The 18,210-nt window shown below is 57.9% G+C and overlaps 2 protein-coding genes across 2 annotated transcripts; one reads left to right on the top strand and one right to left on the bottom strand.

The window, feature by feature from the left end:
* The first annotated feature begins 912 nt into the window (after window positions 1–912).
* On the top strand, window positions 913–3,167 carry C1QTNF8 (C1q and TNF related 8). The gene is given in 4 exon segments (XM_004270475.2): window positions 913–1,021; window positions 1,699–1,820; window positions 1,823–1,904; window positions 2,617–3,167. Coding segments are annotated over 4 exon segments (864 nt in total).
* A 10,220-nt stretch (window positions 3,168–13,387) lies between these two features.
* SSTR5 (somatostatin receptor 5) lies at window positions 13,388–15,118 on the bottom strand. Its single transcript, XM_004270347.3, has one exon. The coding sequence runs from the start codon at window positions 15,074–15,076 to the stop codon at window positions 13,979–13,981; it is 1,098 nt and encodes a 365-aa protein (XP_004270395.1). The 5' UTR covers window positions 15,077–15,118; the 3' UTR covers window positions 13,388–13,978.
* Window positions 15,119–18,210: the final 3,092 nt, after the last annotated feature.

Below are 18,210 nucleotides of genomic sequence, written 5' to 3'. Positions count from 1 at the left end.
GCGGGCATGAAAGAGCTCTTTCATGGGCCACTGGGTAGAGATGCCGGAGACGCCAGGCAGGCAGCAGCACCTGATCATGAAATGGTAACAGGGAGGGTGGGGGTGGGTGGGGGTCTTCACAGCCATCCTGAGCAGGGCCAGGTGGCCAGGATGCCTGGGACCCCAGACCTCTGGGGGAACAAGGTAAGGGCCCCAGCAACACAGGCCTGTGTGTGGAGTGGGCTCCCCAGGAGATACCCACTCCTGTAAGGTTCCTCCACGGGAGGAATTCAGGAGGGTCTTGCAGAGTCCAATGGGGTTAGGGGGGTGGGTGAGGGTCTGCTAGGCTCTGAGGGGGAGGTGGTGGAGAGGAGGGTTCCCACCTGCCAGAGAAGCTCAGCCTGGGAGTGGGTCTCAGACCTACTATGTAAGAAGAAGGACCTCACCCTGGGCTGCAGTCCCCGAGGGCTTCCTGGAAGAGGGAGCCTGAGTCTTTGCTCAGCATGGCTAGGGTACAGGGAAGAGTGAGGACCCCGACCTCACACGCCTGCCCTTGCAGGAGACCAACACTGGCTGAGCCTCTCATATGTACATGGGGAAACCAGGGCAGGCAGGACCCACTTGCCAGGGAAACTGAGGCCCAAATGATGTGGGGCTCACCCAGGGCCCCCCAGCAGCTGCTGGTTGAGCTGGAAAGTGGAGCCTCCACCTGGCATGGATGAACCAGGTGTCAGGCAGGGTCTCCCGAAGGAGAGGAGGTGGAGGCGAGAGGCCTAGGACTGGTAGGGCTTAAAGACCATCTTACCCACAGACGGGTGGGGGCCACATGGGGTAACCCCCCAAGTTACCCGCAGGGGCCTGGCCTGGCCCACGGGAGGTCAGGATGAGGGTGCTGCCCTCTGCCAAGCTAGGCAGCCGGGCAGAAACTGCCTCATGTCTGACCCCAACCACCTGGGCCCCGGGCCCAGCCACCAGTGGGTGGGGTGCTGCCGTTCCCTGAAGCAGCCTAGCTGTCCCTCCCGGAGGGCTCTGGCCAGCCCAGGTGGGTGGGGGACTTAGAGGGCTGATTCAGAGCCCCCACCTCCATACAGTTCTCCCTGCATCTACCAGGTGCGGGGTCTCCAGCCATGGGGGGTTTGGGAACCGGGACTCCCCAACTATAGGCAGTTAGGGTGCCTGCCACTGCCCAGAGCTAAGGCCCTAAGGCCCCAGGAGGGAGGCAGCTATGGGGAGGAGGGAGCAGCCCCGGAGAAGGAATCTGGAAGCACCAGCTCCCATGGGGTGGGGCTGCCTTGGTCACTCACTGGGGCTCTGGAAGGGCAGGTGTGAATGGTCCCCCGTGCTGGCCCCTCCGATCGATGGTGGTCCCCAGGTGCTGTGTTAGGGGGGATGCTGGGGCCACATCCAGGTCCAGGGGAAAGTGTGTGGGGATCCATTAGTGATGTCTGTCGGGGCAGGGGTCTGAGTGTCCAGGAGGGCTCTGCCAGGTGCCCTGTCTGGTGCAGGATGAGGCTCTGGCCACGCCCACTGCAGCCCCTCCAGGGGTCCCAACTGTCCATCCTCACCCAGGCAGCTCCCTGGTCCCACCAGCGCAGTCTCCCCCACACAAGGGGGCACAGTTGGGCTGCTGCGGCGGTGGGGGCTCAGCAGGGGTGTCCCCTCTCCACTCCCCGTTTTCCTCCCCCATCCTCTTCCTCCCGTCCTGCCCTCCCGACCCAGCCTCTGCTCTCCTGCTCCTGCTGATGCTGCCCGCAGGGGCCTGGCCTGGCCTGGGGCTGCCCTGCTGGCTGTGTATGCACTGCAGCTGCCCACCCTGGCCCCCGGCTGCCCCCAGCCCGCATGCCCACACACCCGCATGAGCAACAGGGATGAGTGGGTGGGACTGCCCCACGTGCGGCCCACCATCGACATCTCGATCCTCAAAGGTGAGTGTTCCTGGAGAGGTGGCCCCACTGCCCCCAGCCCCGCAGGGACACTCCGCAATGAGGGGCATGGGAAGAGAGGCAGGAGAGCAGGGCGACGGCCCAAGGCTAGCTCTGGGAAGGCTGGGCCCCAGGGGGGCACACAAGGGCCTGCTCCCTGCTCCCCATAGCCGCCTCCTCCTGTGGGAACAGGGTGCCCTGGGGAAGGGGCTGTGGATTGGGGAGATGGTGGGGGGGTGGGGGTGGGGTGGCAGGCGGGGCTGAGTTTCCCTTCAATTCTGCTCCCCCACCCCAAGGGGAGGTGGGAAGGGGGTCTGGGAGCAGCGCCCCCTTTGAGAGGCAAGACAGGCTGAGCTCTAAGAGGGAGGCACCCTGAAGGCTGGACGGAGGCCACACTGGGTTGGATTTGGTTACCAACTTCCCAGGCCTCTCCTCCTTCAAAACCCAGTTCAGACACTTCCTCTGGCAGCTACTGGACCCCCATTGTCCCCGCCATCCCAGCCATCCCCATGTGACCATCTGCACAGGCCTCAGAACTGCCAGGACCTCAGGGTGTGGCTTCTTTCTCATTGCCCCGTGGAGGGCGGGTTAGCGCCCACCTGACAGATGAGACTGAGGCTCACAGAGGTGAGGTCACTTGCAAGGCCGTGTGGCCAGAGAATCTGACCCTTGAAACCTTGACCAGGGGCTTCCCCTTACCCGCACCCCCTCACAGGTGAGAAGGGTGAAGCGGGGGTCAGAGGCCGCTCCAGCAGGAGCAGGAAGGAGGGCCCGCCTGGCTCCTGGAGCCTCCGTGGCCACAAGGGCCAGAAGGGGCAGGTGGGGCCGCCGGGCACCCTGTGCCAGCGTGCCTACGTGACCTTCTCGGTGGGCTGGCGAGAGGGGCTGCACAGCACCGATGCCCTCCAGGCCGTGCCCTTCGACACGGAGCTGGTGGACCTGGACGGTGCCTTCGACCTGGCCTCCGGCCCCTTCCTCTTTGCCGTGCCCGGCGTCTACGTCCTGAGCCTCAACGTGCACACCTGGAATTACAAGGAGACGTACCTGCACATCACGTGCAACTGGTGGGCCGCAGCCGTGCTGTATGCGCAGCCCAGTGAGCGCAGCAGGATGCAGACACAGAGCCCGCTGCTGGCGCTGGCCGCGGGTGACGCTGTCTGGGTGCGCATGTTCCAGAGGGATGGCGACAACGCCATCTACAGCGAGCGCGGTGACCTCTACATCACCTTCAGCGGCCACCTGGTCAAGCCGGACGCTGAGCTCTAGCAGCCCCCACGCCACATCCAGCCCTCAACGGCAGTCATTCCCGGAGCCCCGCAGCCCAGGACTGATGCCAGCTGAGATGGAGCACCAACTGCACGCAGACGCTGAGCTGAGCACAGGGCTGTGGCAGGAGCAGGATAGACCCAGGCCTGCCCTGCTGGAGATGACACAGACGAAGGTTTCACACCAAGACATTCAGGAAGCAGGCCCTTGTTCCGGGCACGTGGTGGGCGGGGGATGGGGAGTGGGCCGGAGCACCTCCACACACGATGGAGTTTGCTCCCCTGGTCGAGCTACCTATTCTGCATATAAAGGCTGTGCCAGGAACCACTGCCATGGAGAGCTTTACAAAGCACCTATTGGGTGCCGGGCTGGTTGCTAGGGAGGCTGCAGGGTAGGGGGGGAAGGGGGTCAAGTGCAGATGCCGGCCCTCCTGGAGCCAACGCTAGCAGGAAGCATGATGGATTCTAGGGTGTTCGAGGGCAGCAGAGGCCACAAGACAGGATGAAATGGAGCAGGTTACGGTGCTGGCCTGGCCGGGACGGGTCTCGTCCTTGGTGAACACGCCACCAGCCCTGGTGGGCTGATTTTCTGGGGCTCAGCATCCCCTTGTCTGTCTGGAATGGGCTGGAAGGGGGAGGAAGCTCATACCTGGATGTGCACCTGAGCCTGGGGAGCCCCAGACCCCCACGGTGTCACCTCCTACTTAGGTGTGCTGATGCTGGGTCTGGCAGCAACGGGAAGTGACCAGGCTGGCCTCGTTCCTGTGGACAGGTGTGGCTGGACTTTGGCCATGCTCACTCCACAGGAAGCCCCTGTCCTCCCCATGGTCGGAGCCATCAGGCTACCCCACCCTCGAGCCCACTCTGAATCTTTCCTTTCCTGCCACGTGTCCTCCGGCCACTCTGGGACCTTCTGTCCAGCCCCTGTGGCCCCATCACCTGCCGCCTCCCCTCTGGCCCTCCCCTGACATCCCCTCCTGCAGCTGCTCCCTTCCGAATGAGGATTCTGGGCCAGTGAGGCTGCTGGGGCCCTGGCAAGAGCAGCGTCTGGAATCACCGGAGCCTGGCGAGCTGGCTGAGGTCCCGGGCCATGCAGAGGTGGCTGGAGCTGCAGGCTGGCTGGGCTGAGCAGGCCAGGGCCTTCCAGGTGCTGGACAGGCATGGGGGTTTCCACCTCAGAGTCTTGGGCCCACAGAATGCCGGCCTGGCTGATCCTGTCTCCTCATCACGTCCTACCCCTGCCCCCACTCCTTCCCACCAGGAGCCCAAAGCATCCTGAGATGGATCTCTGACTGGCTGGGGGCCCCACATCCACCTGGCCCTGGCAGATCCTCTCCAGATCACCATCGGCTGATGGGGGAGGTGGGGAGGGGGTGGGGGCCCACTCATCCTTTTCACAAACAGGCACCTCCTTGTCCCCAGGGAGGGGACACAGCTGGGATCACAGTGACCCTCCCCTGCCACCACAGAACTCAGTTATCCCTCAGGAGCATCAACCCTGAGTGAGGCTGGAGCCAGGAATGTCCCACACCCACCCGTGAACAGCAGAGCCCACCCTCCCAAACACACAGGCCAGGCCAGGCCACGTCCTTGACAGGTGGGGAAACTGAGGCCTGGCAAGGGGGTGTAGACCCCCAAGCCTGTGTGGGCTGGGAGCTGGTCCCCTCCATGGACTGGGCTGTCTCCCCTAGTATGGCCTGGGACAGTGGGGGAAGCAGGAGATGGGCCCCCACTGGGGAAAGGCTGCTGGGACTCCCTGTCTGCAGGGGGAGGGGGCTTTTTTTTTTAACATCTTTATTGGAGTATAATTGCTTTGCAGTGGTGTGTTAGTTTCTGCTTTATAACAAAGTGAATCAGCTATACATATACATATATCCCCATATCTCCTCCCTCTTGCATCTCCCTCCCACCCCTCTAGGAGGTCACAAAGCACCAAGCTGATCTCCCTGTGCTATGCGGCTGCTTCCCACTAGCTATCTGTTTTACATTTGATAGTATGTATATGTCCATGCCACTCTCTCACTTTGTCCCAGCTTACCCTTCCCCCTCCCTGTGTCCTCAAGTCCATTCTCTACGTCTGCGTCTTTACTCCTATCCTGCCCCTAGGTTCTTCAGAACCTTTTTTTTTTTTTTTAGGTTCTATATATATGTGTTAGCATACGGTATTTGTTTTTCTCTTTCTGACTTACTTCACTCTGTATGAGTGGATGTAGGTCCATCCACCTCACTACAAATAACTCAATTTCGTTTCTTTTTATGGCTGAGTAATACTCCATTGTATATATGTGCCACATCTTTATCCATTCATCTGTGGATGGACACTTAGGTTGCTTCCATGTCCTGGCTATTGTAAATAGTGCTGCAATGAACATTGTGGTACATGACTCTTGTTGAATTATGGTTTTCTCAGGGTATATGCCCAGTAGTGGGACTGCTGTGTTGTATAGTAGTTCTATTTTTAGTTTTGTAAGGAACCTCCATACTGTTCTCCATAGTGGCTGTATCAATTTACATTCCCACCAACAGTGCAAGAGGGTTCCCTTTTCTCCACACCCTCTCCAGCATTTATTGTTTGTAGATTTTTTGATGATGGCCATGCTGACTGGCGTGAGGTGATACCTCATTGTAGTTCTGATTTGCATTTCTCTAATGATTAGTGATGTTGAGCATCCTTTCATGTGTTTGTTGGCAATCTGTATATCTTCTTTGGAGAAATGTCTATTTAGGTCTTCTGCCCATTTTTGGATTGGGTTTTTTGTTTTTTTGATATTGAGCTGCATGAGCTGCTTGTAAATTTTGGAGATGAATCCTTTGTCAGTTGCTTCATTTGCAAATATTTTCTCCCATTCTGAGGGTTGTCTTTTAGTCTTGTTTATGGTTTCCTTTGCCGTGCAAAAGGTTTTAAGTCATTAGGTCCCATTTGTTTATTTTTGTTTTTATTTCCATTTCTCTTGGAGGTGGGTCAAAAAGGATCTTGCTGTGATTTATGTCATAGAGTGTTCTGCCTATGTTTTCCTCTAAGAGTTTTATAGTGTCTGGCCTTACATTTAGGTCTTTAATCCATTTTGAGTTTATTTTTATGTATGGTGTTAGGGAATGTTCTAATTTCATACATTTACATGTAGCTGTCCCATTTTCCCAGCACCACTTATTGAAGAGGCTGTCTTTTCTCCATTGTATATTCTTGCCTCCTTTATCAAAAATAAGGTGACCATATGTGTGTGGGTTTATCTCTGGGCTTTCGATACTGTACCATTGATCTATATTTCTGTTTTTGTGCCAGTACCATACTGTCATGATTACTGTAGCTTTGTAGTATTGTCTGAAGTCAGGGAGCCTGATTTCTCCAGCTCCATTTTTCGTTCTCAAGATTGCTTTGGCTGTTTGGGGTCTTTTGTGTTTCCATACAAATTGTGAAATTTTTTGTTCTGGTTCTGTGAAAAATGCCATTGGTAGTTTGACAGGGATTGCATTGAATCTGTAGATTGCTTTGGGTAGTAGAGTCATTTTCACAATGTTGATTCTTCCAATCCAAGAACATGGTATTATCTCTCCATCTGTTTGTATCATCTTTAGTTTCTTTCATCAGTGTCTTATAGTTTTCTGCATACAGGTCTTCTGTCTCCTTAGGTAGGTTTATTCCTAGGTATTTTATTCTTTTTGTTGCAATGGTAAATGGGAGTGTTTCCTTAATTTCTCTTTCAGATATTTCATCACTAGTGTATAGGAATGCAAGAGATTTCTGGGCATTAATTTTGTATCCTGCTACTTTACCAAATTCACTGATTAGCTCTAGTAGTTTTCTGGTAGCATCTTTAGGATTCTCTATGTATAGTATCATGTAATCTGCAAACAGTGACAGCTTTACTTCTTCTTTTCTGACTTGGTTTCCTTTTATTTCTTTTTCTTCTCAGATTGCTGTGGTTAAAACTTCCAAAACTATGTTGAATAATAGTGGTGAGAGTGGATACCCTTGTCTTCTTCTTGATCGTAGAGGAAATGGTTTCAGTTTTTCACCATTGAGAACGATGTTTGCTGTTGGTTTGTCATATATAGCCTTTATTATGTTGAGGTAAGTTGGGAGGGGGCTTTCTGTCAGCAGCCCACCCCAGGGCCTGGGCCTGCAGCCTCCCTTGAGGGCTGTGACAGTCCCACCGAGGCTGGATCTCGGCCAGCTCTGGACCAGGATAGGGGCTCCTGGCGTCCCAGGTATGAGACCCTCGCATCCCACGTGCAGGCCCTACAGCCCCATGAGGAAGCTGAGACTCAGAGACGTGGGCCCCTGAGCTCAGGCCTGGGCAGAGCAGGCCTGTGACTCCAGACCCCAAGCACAGGCAGGGGTCTGTACCATAAGATGCATAGCATCAGGGTCTCAAAGGGATTCCTGCCCCCAGGAGCCCCAAGGCCCGACTAGGCCCAGCCGTGGCACATGGCAGGTGGCAGCAAGACTCTGGGGGGCTTGTTACAGCCAAGGGGTCGGGGGTTGGAGTAGGACATTCTGACTGGTGAGGCCCTGGCCCCACTAGAGACTAGAGGGTGCTGGGTGGGACCTCGGGAAGCCAGAGGAAAGGCCGGGACCCCTCTCCCCCATCCACATCCTGGGACCTGGCCCCTCCCGGGATGCTGAGTTGGGCTGAGAAGCCTCAGGCTGCACTTTGGCCCTTTGGCCTGTGTCCTTTTATGGCTGGAATAGCTGGACACGCCCAAGGTGCTTGGCAACCATCAGGGCCTCAGGAGCCACTTCAGAGCGCTAATGGGGGCCGTGGTGCCTGGGAAGGTTCCACTGTAGAGATAAAGGTGCCCGAACAGGAGTGCAGGGGTTTGGAAGGACCCCAGTGTCCCTCTCTCCTCCCAGGTCCTGGACTCCCCTGCCACCCTGACAGGGACCCAGACCCACTGCATGCTGCAGGCCAACCTGGCCGGGCGGGGCCAGGAGAGCAGCCCCTGTCCAGCAGCTTCAGACAAAGCCTGGGCTCTTTCTGGCTCCTTGTGTGGCCTCAGCTCCCCTGTCCTTTATCAGGGTACAGAGCCCTCCATGCTGCACTGGGCCCTGAGGGTGCAGGGCGGGGTGGGCATTCCCGTGAAGGCTTCAGACCCCATGGCTGCTCGGCCTCCCTCCCACTCACTCTGTCCACGGTGCCTGGAAGGGCGGTGCTGGGGCAGCTCGGCTGAGCCTCCCGGGACAGACCTGCTCCCAGCTGGCGACCCAAGAGAGCAGAGCAGGCCAGGCCAGAGGGTGTCTGACCAACTCCAAATCCAAGGCCACCCCCATGCTCAGAGAACCAGGGGCAGGGTGGGGGCTCCCCTTAGTGTGGCCGAGAACCCCTCGGAGGCAGCCGGCCAGAGCCTCAGAGCACAGGGATGTGCCAGGGGACGCTGTGGGTGGGTCCAGGGCAAGGCGGCGGTGCCTGCATCCCCCCAGCCCAGGTTTATTTAAAAACAGCGACTGAGAACAGGGTAGGATGAGGTGAAGTTGTTATCTCTGCAAAGTGATAAGCGGCCCGAGACTCAGAAATCCACATGCCCAGGCTGCCGCCCTGACCGCTTAGGAGACGAGAAGGGAAATGGCCCCAGTCAGAGCAGCAGCCTCTAGGCACCCTCTGCGGGGCCTCGGTGCAATCAGGACTGGCCTGCTGCAGGAGAAGAAAGCTGGAAAAGACTAGAATACAGGGCAGCCTGAGAGATGGATCCTGCGGGAGCCAGTTTCCCATATCAGTTTATCCATTTGGTGGAGTTCCAACAAAACACCCATTTTTAAAACTTGGGTGAAATTCATATACCATAAAATCTACCATTTTAAAGTGAACCATACAGTGGCATTTAGTACATTCACAACGTCGTGCAACCCACATCTCTATCTGGTTCCAGAACGTTTTCATCACCCCACAGAAATCCCGAACCCGCGAGCTGGCACTCCCCCGCCCCCGCCCCCAGCCCCTCCTTTCTGTCTATGGATTTGCTGCTTCTGGACATTTTGTGTAAGTGGAATCACAAACTCTGTGGCCTCTCGTGTCCGTCCGTGTTGTAGTGTGTGCTGGCCCCTCACCCCTTGCCACGGCTGAGGGGTGCCCCACTGTGCGGACGGACCACGGTTTGCCTGTTCACCTGTTGAGAAACATTCAGGCTGTTCCCACCGTTTGGCTATTGTTTGTGCTACGATGAACACCTGCGTATAACACCCATTTTCTAACTTTGTAAAATAGTGTTGAAGGGCGCTTGGAGGAATGGGAGGCAGGAACCAGCTCAGTTCTGTGTGCTCTCTTGGACATGGAAACAGATTTGGAAGATATGGTGATGAGTGCAGTGACCACCAGGCAGACAACAGGAACCCCCAGAGGCCAGTCACCCAGGGGGACAAGAGCCCGAGGTACAAGCGGGGTTGGGATGAGGGGGCGTTTGCGTTCAAGGGTCACCTCATGGACTAAAGCAGATATCAGTGAAGTAAAGAGTTGTCAGCAATACAACCGTTAAAAATATGTGGGACACACACAACGCACAACAGCCCAAAAGTGGGAACATCCAGGTTATCTATCGATGATGAACCAATAAAGTGTTGTTGGTCCCTCCATACACATTTTATGGAGTGTGTATTGTACCACAACTAAAAAATACGTGGGAATATTTAGCTAATTTCTGGATGGGAAAGACATATTTTTTTTAAAAAAGGAGGAATTTCCCAAGCAGAAGAGGGATAGGTTTGATTTTGTAAAAATAGAAAATATTGTTCTACATCAGTCCTGAAGCCAAAACTCATGACGCTAGGAAGTGCTCCTGCCTTGGGGAGAGCAAGGGTGGGGTTCCTGCCTTCTAATGAGCCCCCAGATGGACGGAGAAATCTTGAGAGGACAGGAGATTCATCCGTGAGGGAAGGAGTGCTCCTTCTATACCGACCACCGAGGGCATCGCGTCCAGATATTGTTTCCAAGCTGCCTGATCACCACCATCATCTGTGTCCCTCAGGGAACCTCTGGGCCAGGCCTCGTGGGCCCCAGCAGGGTGGCTCCAGAGGACACATGGGCAGACAGGTCCACAGTCCAGAGGGCCGAGAAGGTCGCAGCCATGGGTCAGGAGAAGGAAACCCAGCAGCGCGGGTCAGGAGAAGGAAACCCAGCAGCGCAGCTCAGGGGAGCCTGGGTCCCCTCCCCTTTGCATCAACAGCTTCCAGATCCTGCCTGGTCCCAGGCACCCCTCAGCATGGCCCCTGGGGGCTCAGCTAGGAGGGAGGGTGGGACCCGGGCTCCAGTGTGGGGAGAGGTCGGGGGACCCTGGAAGCTGACCCTCATCCTAGGGCCGCCCTCTCAGGCCTGATGACCACAAGGGCACGGACCCCTACGGACCAGGCCACCTTTCAGGTGCCCAGCAATGGGAGCCTGGCAGCGTGTGGGAAGGGGGAGGGGAGAGGGTGGGCACTCCGTCCCCAGAACGGCTGCTGCCTTCGGCTGCAGGAGGGCCGTGGGTGTCCTTGTCCTGAGAGCCCCATCCCCCACCCGCCAGGTGGTAAAACTACCCACCCACCACTCTGCAAAACATCCTTTAATTAAACCCTCCTCAAACTGCCCAAACGGAGGGGATACCTGTTTCCTGGGGGGGGGGGGGGACAAGTGGGGGGCACGGGGAGCCACTCAGGGTGGGAGCAGAAGGGAATCATGGCCAGTCCCCACTGCCCAGCACCGGCCCCTGTGGATGGCACCAGGAGGACCATGCCCTCCCCCTCCTGGGGTGCCCCGGTGCCCACACCCACAGGCCCAGTGCCCTATACCCCGCAGCCACGGTCAGCTGTCTGTGCAGATGCCACGGAAGAGAGTGGCTGAGAAAGGGCCTCAACACCGCTCCCCAGAGGCAGGGGCCAGGGGAGGGAGGTTTGCTCGGGCAGAGACCCTGCTGCCCCCAGTGTGGGGACCCACGCAGATGGAGCCCCCAGACCCCCATCAGTGCAGATACAACAAATGCATAGCTGTCACCACCACGTCCAGATATGCAGCCTGAGGGAGTGGGGAGGGGGCGGGCCTGGGACAGGGAGGAGCAAGGGCCCTGGAGAGGAGTGAGAGCTCGGGGAGGGAAGGACGGAGACGGGGACCCCAGTCAGGCTCCTGGACAGTCACTGGACCTTCAAGGTAAGGACCCCAACTGGAGAGAGCCGCCATCACTCAATTATCAATCAATTATCACATCAATCACTCAGTTATTCATTCAGCAAACACACTTCAGGTTCATGGTGGCCAGACCAGCCCTCAGGAGCCAGGATAGCATGGGCCAGTCTGTACAGGACAGCAGCGGAGGGGAGGCAGCACTTTAGGGCTGGGATCCCCATCAGCCAGGATGGAGCGGGGTCATGGACCCAGCAGTCTCTCCAGGTCCTCAGCCCACCCAGTCCTTGAAGTCCAGGGTTCTGCTGGGGCCCTGACAGGTGACCAGCCAAGACCCTATTCTCAACGTCGATCACCTCCCTGACACCCCCAAAGGGTGTCCCAGCTCTCAGCCCCCAGATTCCTGTGGGAAGTTCTTCCTGGTGTCTACCCATGGTCTGCCCTCCTCCTGTCCCAAAATGCCCAAGAGGGTGGGCCCTTCCTGACCCTTCCTTGGGGCCCTACCCAGGGCACCCCTCACTCAGCCCTCAGGGTGGGCCAGCCTTGGTCTCCCTCACTGTGGGGCTACAATACCGGCTCTGCCTGTGGGGGCTGCGCCTCCGTCACCCACCCCTCCCACCCTGCACACCCCCTGCCTGGCAAACAGCCCCCCCCATCCCGATCCCAGAGGAAGCCTCACCCTGCCCCGCAGGCCGGATTTCCTGAGTAAGGTCACTCTGGGAGCCACTGGAGCCCAGTGGCCAATAAAACCCATCGATGCGGAGAGAGAGACAGTAAAGCAGGTCACCCCCCGAGGGCATTTGCTCTCCCCGCCCCCTGCCCCACTCAGGGCCTGTGGACCCGGGACCTGCAAGCAGTGTGGTGGCGGCTCTGTGGTCCCCGCAGCTGTGCCCAGCCTGTGCTGGGTGCGGAGGGCAGTGGCCAGTCCAGGCTGCATCCCCAGGCCCACCGTGCCATGTCCACGGTTCCCTGGGCTCACGTTTCTCCTGGAACACTCCTGTCCCCGCTTCCCTACAGGCTCTCAGCAGTGCCTAGTCCTCACTTCCTCCCATTCGGTGTCCCACCATGGCCAGTCCTGGTCACCAGCTCCCACCCAGACCCAGGGTCCATGGGCTGCCTGGAATCAGCTCCTCCACTCACTGGGTCCATCAGGCTCTGGGCACACACACAGGCACACACATGTCTACACATGCACTCACACACAGGCACACACACTCACAAGCAGACACATGCACACGCATACACACCCGCACATTCACACATATATACACACAGGCACATGCACGCACAGAGGCACATACACACACACACACACACAGGCACACATGCACACACACTCACGCCCCTCACACCCCTCACAGGCAGGACTGGTCAGGTTGCTGCTGGTGTCTGCAGTCCCCACACAGGCGCTCTTGGCTGGCGCTACCCTGGGGAGGGAGATCAAGATGCCAAATCAATTGGGAGAAATTGACCTGGGCAGATATTTCTGAGCCATCTGCTTGCTCCCCCAAATTATTCTGAGTGGATGCACTTTGCATCCGAACCCAGGGGTGGTGGGAAGTGGTTGTTTGAACAAACCTGTTTCTCCCAGGCACCCATCCCTCCCTGGGATGCTGGTCCCCCTAGGGCCGGGCGGGGGTGGCTTTAGTCACCCCCACCCCCAAGACGGAGCCCAGGAGTGGCAGAGACAGCCTGGGGCTCAGGAGGCGGCCGTGTTCCCACTTGATCAGGGATGGGGGCAGGGGCCCCAAATGAGCCACCCACTCCCTGCACCCACCAGCCATGGAAGAATCAGATGCATCCCCTGCATCCTCCGGGGCCAAATCCTAACCCTGCCACCCCCAGGAGGCGAGCCGGGACAGCCCCAGCCCTGCCGTTCCTTTCAGCTGGCTTGTGTACACTTTCCCCTGCCTTATCATCTAAGTGTCCCGCTGCCCACTTCCAGCTGGGTGTTTGCCTACCCCCATCCAGCCGAGTATGATCCACTTGCTCTGATTTGCACTGGCTTCAATCGGCTCCAGGGACAATATTTGCTCTGGGAAAGAGTCAAACATTTATTCTCTAATTTATTCAGGGAGCGGTTGTCAAACACAAGCGCCCTTATTATGTGATCTCGTTTCCAGGGCTTGGCCTCTGTCTGGGGTCCGTGCCGAGGCCCAGGTAGCGCTGACCCAGGCTTTCCCCTGCTCAGCACGGCTCTGCCTGCTCCCCGCACCCTCCTGGTGTCGGCATCCTGCTCTGGGACAACTGAGGACAACTGAGTTGGGGGCGGCACTGGGCAGGGCTGTCTCAGATGGGGGCTTGCGGGTGAGTGACCCCCACATTCTGGCTCTTCTCCTTCCAGCCTCGCAAAGAGGCCCAAGCACCAGGGAGCCCAAGGCCTTTCCCAGCGAGGCTGCCAGGGCATCTTCTCTGGGACCCGTTTTCGGGCCTGGGGGGTGGGAGGAGCGCATTTCTCGGGGGTGGAGAGGACAGGAAGCCGAATTCCTCCAGGGTTTGGCATCTGCGTACGCCCCACTCGGCCTGGCCTCTCCAGTCTGCTGTTTGCCTTGGGAGGCCGCTCCCCCCACTGCTGTCTGGCTATTTCTCCTCTTCTGCTCCAGTCCCCCTCCTTCTCCGGGAAGGAAAGCAGAAGAGGTGGCAGTGGGTTCCTGTACCCTCACCTGCCCCCGCTCCACACACCCAGGACGGCCTCTCCCGGGGTCCCCTCCCGCGGCCTCCACGCTCACAGCTTGCTGGTCTGCATGAGCCCGTTGGCCTCGCAGCTGCGTGCGGGCAGCATGGCCTCCTGCAGCCGGCTGCTCTGGGCCGGCCGTGGCTCCGTGGCATCCGCGTCCTCAGTGCCGTAGCTCTTGCGGAGGCACAGAACCTTCCGGAAGCTCTGGCGGAAGTTGTCGGAGAGGAAGCCGTAGAGCAAGGGGTTGGCACAGCTGTTGGCATAGGACAGCACGACCACAAAGAAGTAGGCGCCAGCGGAGGCGGGCTCCTCGGGCAGCACAAAGGCCAGGTTGACGATGTTGACGATGAAGAAGGGCAGCCAGCAGCCCACGAACACCAGCACCACCACCACCACCATGCGGGTCACCTTGCGCTCTGAGCGCCGCCGCGTGGAGCCCACGCGCATGCCCGACGCCTTCAGCTTCACCACGATGAGCAGGTAGCACAGGCAGATGACCAGCAGCGGCCCAAAGAAGCCTAGCACGGACGTGTAGATGATGAAGATAGCACCCCACAGGCCCACAGGCTCTGGCCAGCTGAGGTTGCAGGTGTTCCACCCCTCCTGGATGTCTGCAAACACCACCAGCGGCAGTGACATGACCAGAGAAAAGGCCCAGACCGTGGCGCTGGCCAGCTTGGCCACCCGAGGGCGGCGCCACCGGGCGGAGCGGATGGGGTGGACCACGGCCAGGTAGCGGTCCACGCTCATGACGGTCAGGCAGAAGATGCTGGTGAACTGGTTGATGCCGTCCAGCGTCATGACCAGGCGGCAGAGCACGGGGCCGAAGGGCCAGTAGGAGATGGCGTTCTGTGTGGCCACGAAGGGCAGCCCCAGCATGAGGAGCACGTCGGCCACGGCCAGGTTGAGGATGTAGATGTTGGTGACCGTCTTCATCTTGGCGTGACGCAGTACCACGTAGATGACCAGCGCATTGCCGCCCAGCCCCACTGTGCACACCAGCAGGTAGAGCACGGGCACCACCACCGCCCGGGCGCCCGGTGAGGGCACCAGCCCCGCCAGCGTCCCATTCTCGTCGCCGCTGCCTGTGGCTGCCGAGGAGGCATTCCAGCTGGTCAGTGGGGAGGCCGGGAACAGAGGCTCCATCGTGGCCGCCGCGGGCAGGGCAGGGTGAGCGGGAGCGCCGGGCGCATCCACTGCAAGAGAATGAAGCACACGGAGTGACTGACCAGGAGGGTGTCTCCCCTGCGCCCGGCCCCACTGGCCCAGGAGGCGCAGGATTACCCCGTGGCGCCAGGTAAACATGATTACTCATGTTCAACTGGGCCGGGAATCACATTAAGCAAATTGTTTGGAAAACAAGCCCAGAGAGGAAGGAGCAGCAGGACAGCTGCCGTGGGGGCAACGGGCAGGCGGCCCTGTGAGCCCAGACGCCGTCTGTCGATACCACGATGGCTTCCAGAGACCTGACCGTCCCTCTCCACCCCAATGCTCCCCTTCCTGGCTCACCCATGGCCACTCTCGAGTCTGTGGCTGGCACCGTCTCTCTGAGGCCTTGTGGAGTCCTGGGGGTGGCACTGATACACCCAACTCACAGATAAGGGACTAAGGATGGTGCGAGTCACCTCCCCAGGGACTCGCAGGACAGGTGGAGAGGGGTGGGGGGAGGGATAAGGAGGCTGAAACATCGACTGGGCACTGCAAGCCCAGGCCAGCCAGAAGTGCAGTGACACCGGCCAAGCCCGCTCTCCTGGGTGACCCCAAAGCTGGACTCTGGGTTGCCTCCTGGAACCATCGGAGGGTGCCGGGCCTTCCGTGTGGCTGAAAAACCAGAACTCAGGCTGCAGAGGCTCTGCCAGTGTCCAACTGGTGAGCCACGTCCGTGTCACCCCAGCAAAGCCCCAGCCGCATGGCCAAGAGGAGCTGGTTTCCCTGCCCCCAACAGCTATCCGCCACAGCATGGATGTCACTGGGCCAAGGAGACGACCAGGGACATAGATGCACATGCTCTCTGGCAGGTCCATCACCCAGCCCAAGGACAGCAAGTCTGAAGCCCCAGGCAGAGGGCACCGAGCGGGAAGGGGTATATGAGGACCCCACACCATGAACAAGCAAACACATGACAGGCAGAGACGAATTACAGCCTGGGCCACTGGCCAGGAGGAAATGCACGTGTGCGTGTGTGGCGGGGGAACGATATGGGAAGCGTGGACGGAGGGAAGGCTTCGGGGTGATGGGGTTTTGTAGAGAAAGAGCCAAGGCAAAGGTGGGGGAATGGCATCTGCAGGTCAGGGTGATGGGCACACGTGTATCCATTATATTGTTTTTGTACTTTTCTCTATGTTTAAATTGTTCATAAAAACGGTGATGCTCAGGAGAAAATAAATACCTCCATTGATGAGAAGAGGAGGAAGGGAAGATGGGGGCTGACACCTCCGGCAGGGGATGTGGGGCTAGCAGGGAGTCTAAGTGCCCCCAGGGGACCAAGACAAGGGCCTGAGCGGGGCTGGAAAGGGCCGTAATGACAAGCCAGGGTCAGCTGACCCCCCGTGCTCCCAAGTCACCTCAGCACAGAGGCCGCCAGGCCCGGACTGGGGACCCCAGGGTTGGGGAGGGCAACTGAAATCTTGTAGACAAGGGGGCAGAATAACCAACTCTGACAACGACAGGGAAAAACCCTCTGTTCCAGATGGGCGGACACACCCGGATGCTAACAGACACTGGGAAACGCGACCCAGAAAATCAACAGTGAGAAAGTGGATCAGTGGATTCGTTTCAGGTGAAATAAAAGTAAATGACTGAACAAGTGTGCTTAAGATATGTGTTAAAATGTTTAGAATCCTCTAGGAATGGATAAAAATATTCTGAAATGAATTTGGCTTCTGTCTAAGGAGTAAAATGAACAAGTGTCTATTTTTGAAAATTACAACTCTTGGGTGTGAAAAACATCATTTGGACAAAAAAAAAAGCCCCACAAAAGTCTGGACACAGATGAAGAGAGAATGGGGGAATCGGAAGAGGGGATGAAGGACTCCCTCGGAGCAGGTGCAGTGGTGGGGGTGCAGAGGTACCTGCAGAACTGACTCAGGGCAAGAGTCCTGCTCAAAAGGGAAACCCTGTCCCTAACAGGATAAAGAAAAAATGCAGCAGCGTCAGAGTCAACCTACAGAGAGTCGAGGACGAAGAGAAAACCCTGAAGAACGCAGACGGGCTGCCTGTACGGAAACCCAGAACAGTGCGGGTTAGGATAGGACAACAGGTTCCGTAAGCGGGGTGGGGGGGGGGGAACTGGGGCAGCCGGGGGAGAGAGAAACGCTGTCACCCCTGGAATCCCCACCGGGAGGAGGCTTCCAGCTGGCCTGAAGGGGAAAGAGACCTTTCTCTGTGCGTTGCTGAATTTGCTGGTCCAGGTGCTGAGCACACCTGCTGTATATCATGACCTGATATGAGGTGTATGACAAAAATTCTGTTAAAAAAAAAGGCCAAGGTAGGCTGCCAAGGGATGACGCATTTCAAGACAAAGCTGGCGGCGGGTGGGGGTGGGGGGGACTTGCCCCGTGGTCCAGTGGTTAAGACTCTGCACTTCCACTGCAGGGGGTGCAGGTTCGATCCCTGGTTGGGGAACTAAGATCCCACATGCCGCGAGACGTGGCCAAAATAAATAAATAAATAATAAAAAAGATGTTTTAAAATACAAAGCTTGGGGGTCCCTTGGGCTGTGCTCTGGGTTGGGGGCAGGGGTGGGTGGGGCTGGTGCCCAGGTGGCAGGAGGGACACCCCAGACACTCTGAGACTGGACACCTGCAGGCTTGATCTGGTGGGTGGGAATTGACCTGTTGATCCCTTTCCCCAGGGCCTGGCACAGAGGGGCCCCCTCAAATTTTAAAAAGAAATTAAATGTAAAATAATGTTTAAAGCTCCCTTGAGGTGCTAATGGGGAATGAATTCTAGAAGGACGCTGGTCTGGAGACAGCCAGGTGGATTGTGTGAGCAACAGGGTGGAGAGTCCTGGGGCAACACCCTCTTCCCAAAGATACCCAAAGCAGAGGCTTTCTGGGGGCTGGGTGGAGAAGAAGGAGCTCGGACGCACCTGAACGTGAGTTTGATTCTAAATCAGATGAGCACCTTGTCTTCAGGAAGCGGCCAGGTGTTCCTGCTGCCCAGAACCCAGAGGGTGCTGAGCAGACTGCCAGGCCCCTGCATCCCCCCAGATACCCCAACGCCTGAGTTAAACTTCAGAGAAGTGAAGAACAAAATTAGGTTGATCGTGCCGCTCCTGC

Source organism: Orcinus orca, chromosome 16, assembly GCF_937001465.1.
Source record: "Orcinus orca chromosome 16, mOrcOrc1.1, whole genome shotgun sequence".
NCBI classification, from domain to species: Eukaryota; Metazoa; Chordata; class Mammalia; order Artiodactyla; family Delphinidae; genus Orcinus; species Orcinus orca.
Note: the sequence above shows the minus strand (reverse complement) of the source record. Positions and strands in the feature narration are given on the sequence as shown.

Coding starts and splice junctions, on each gene's coding strand:
- SSTR5 (XM_004270347.3), bottom strand. CDS start 15,076: ATGGAGCCTCTGTTCCCGGCCTCCCCACTGACCAGCTGGAATGCCTCC.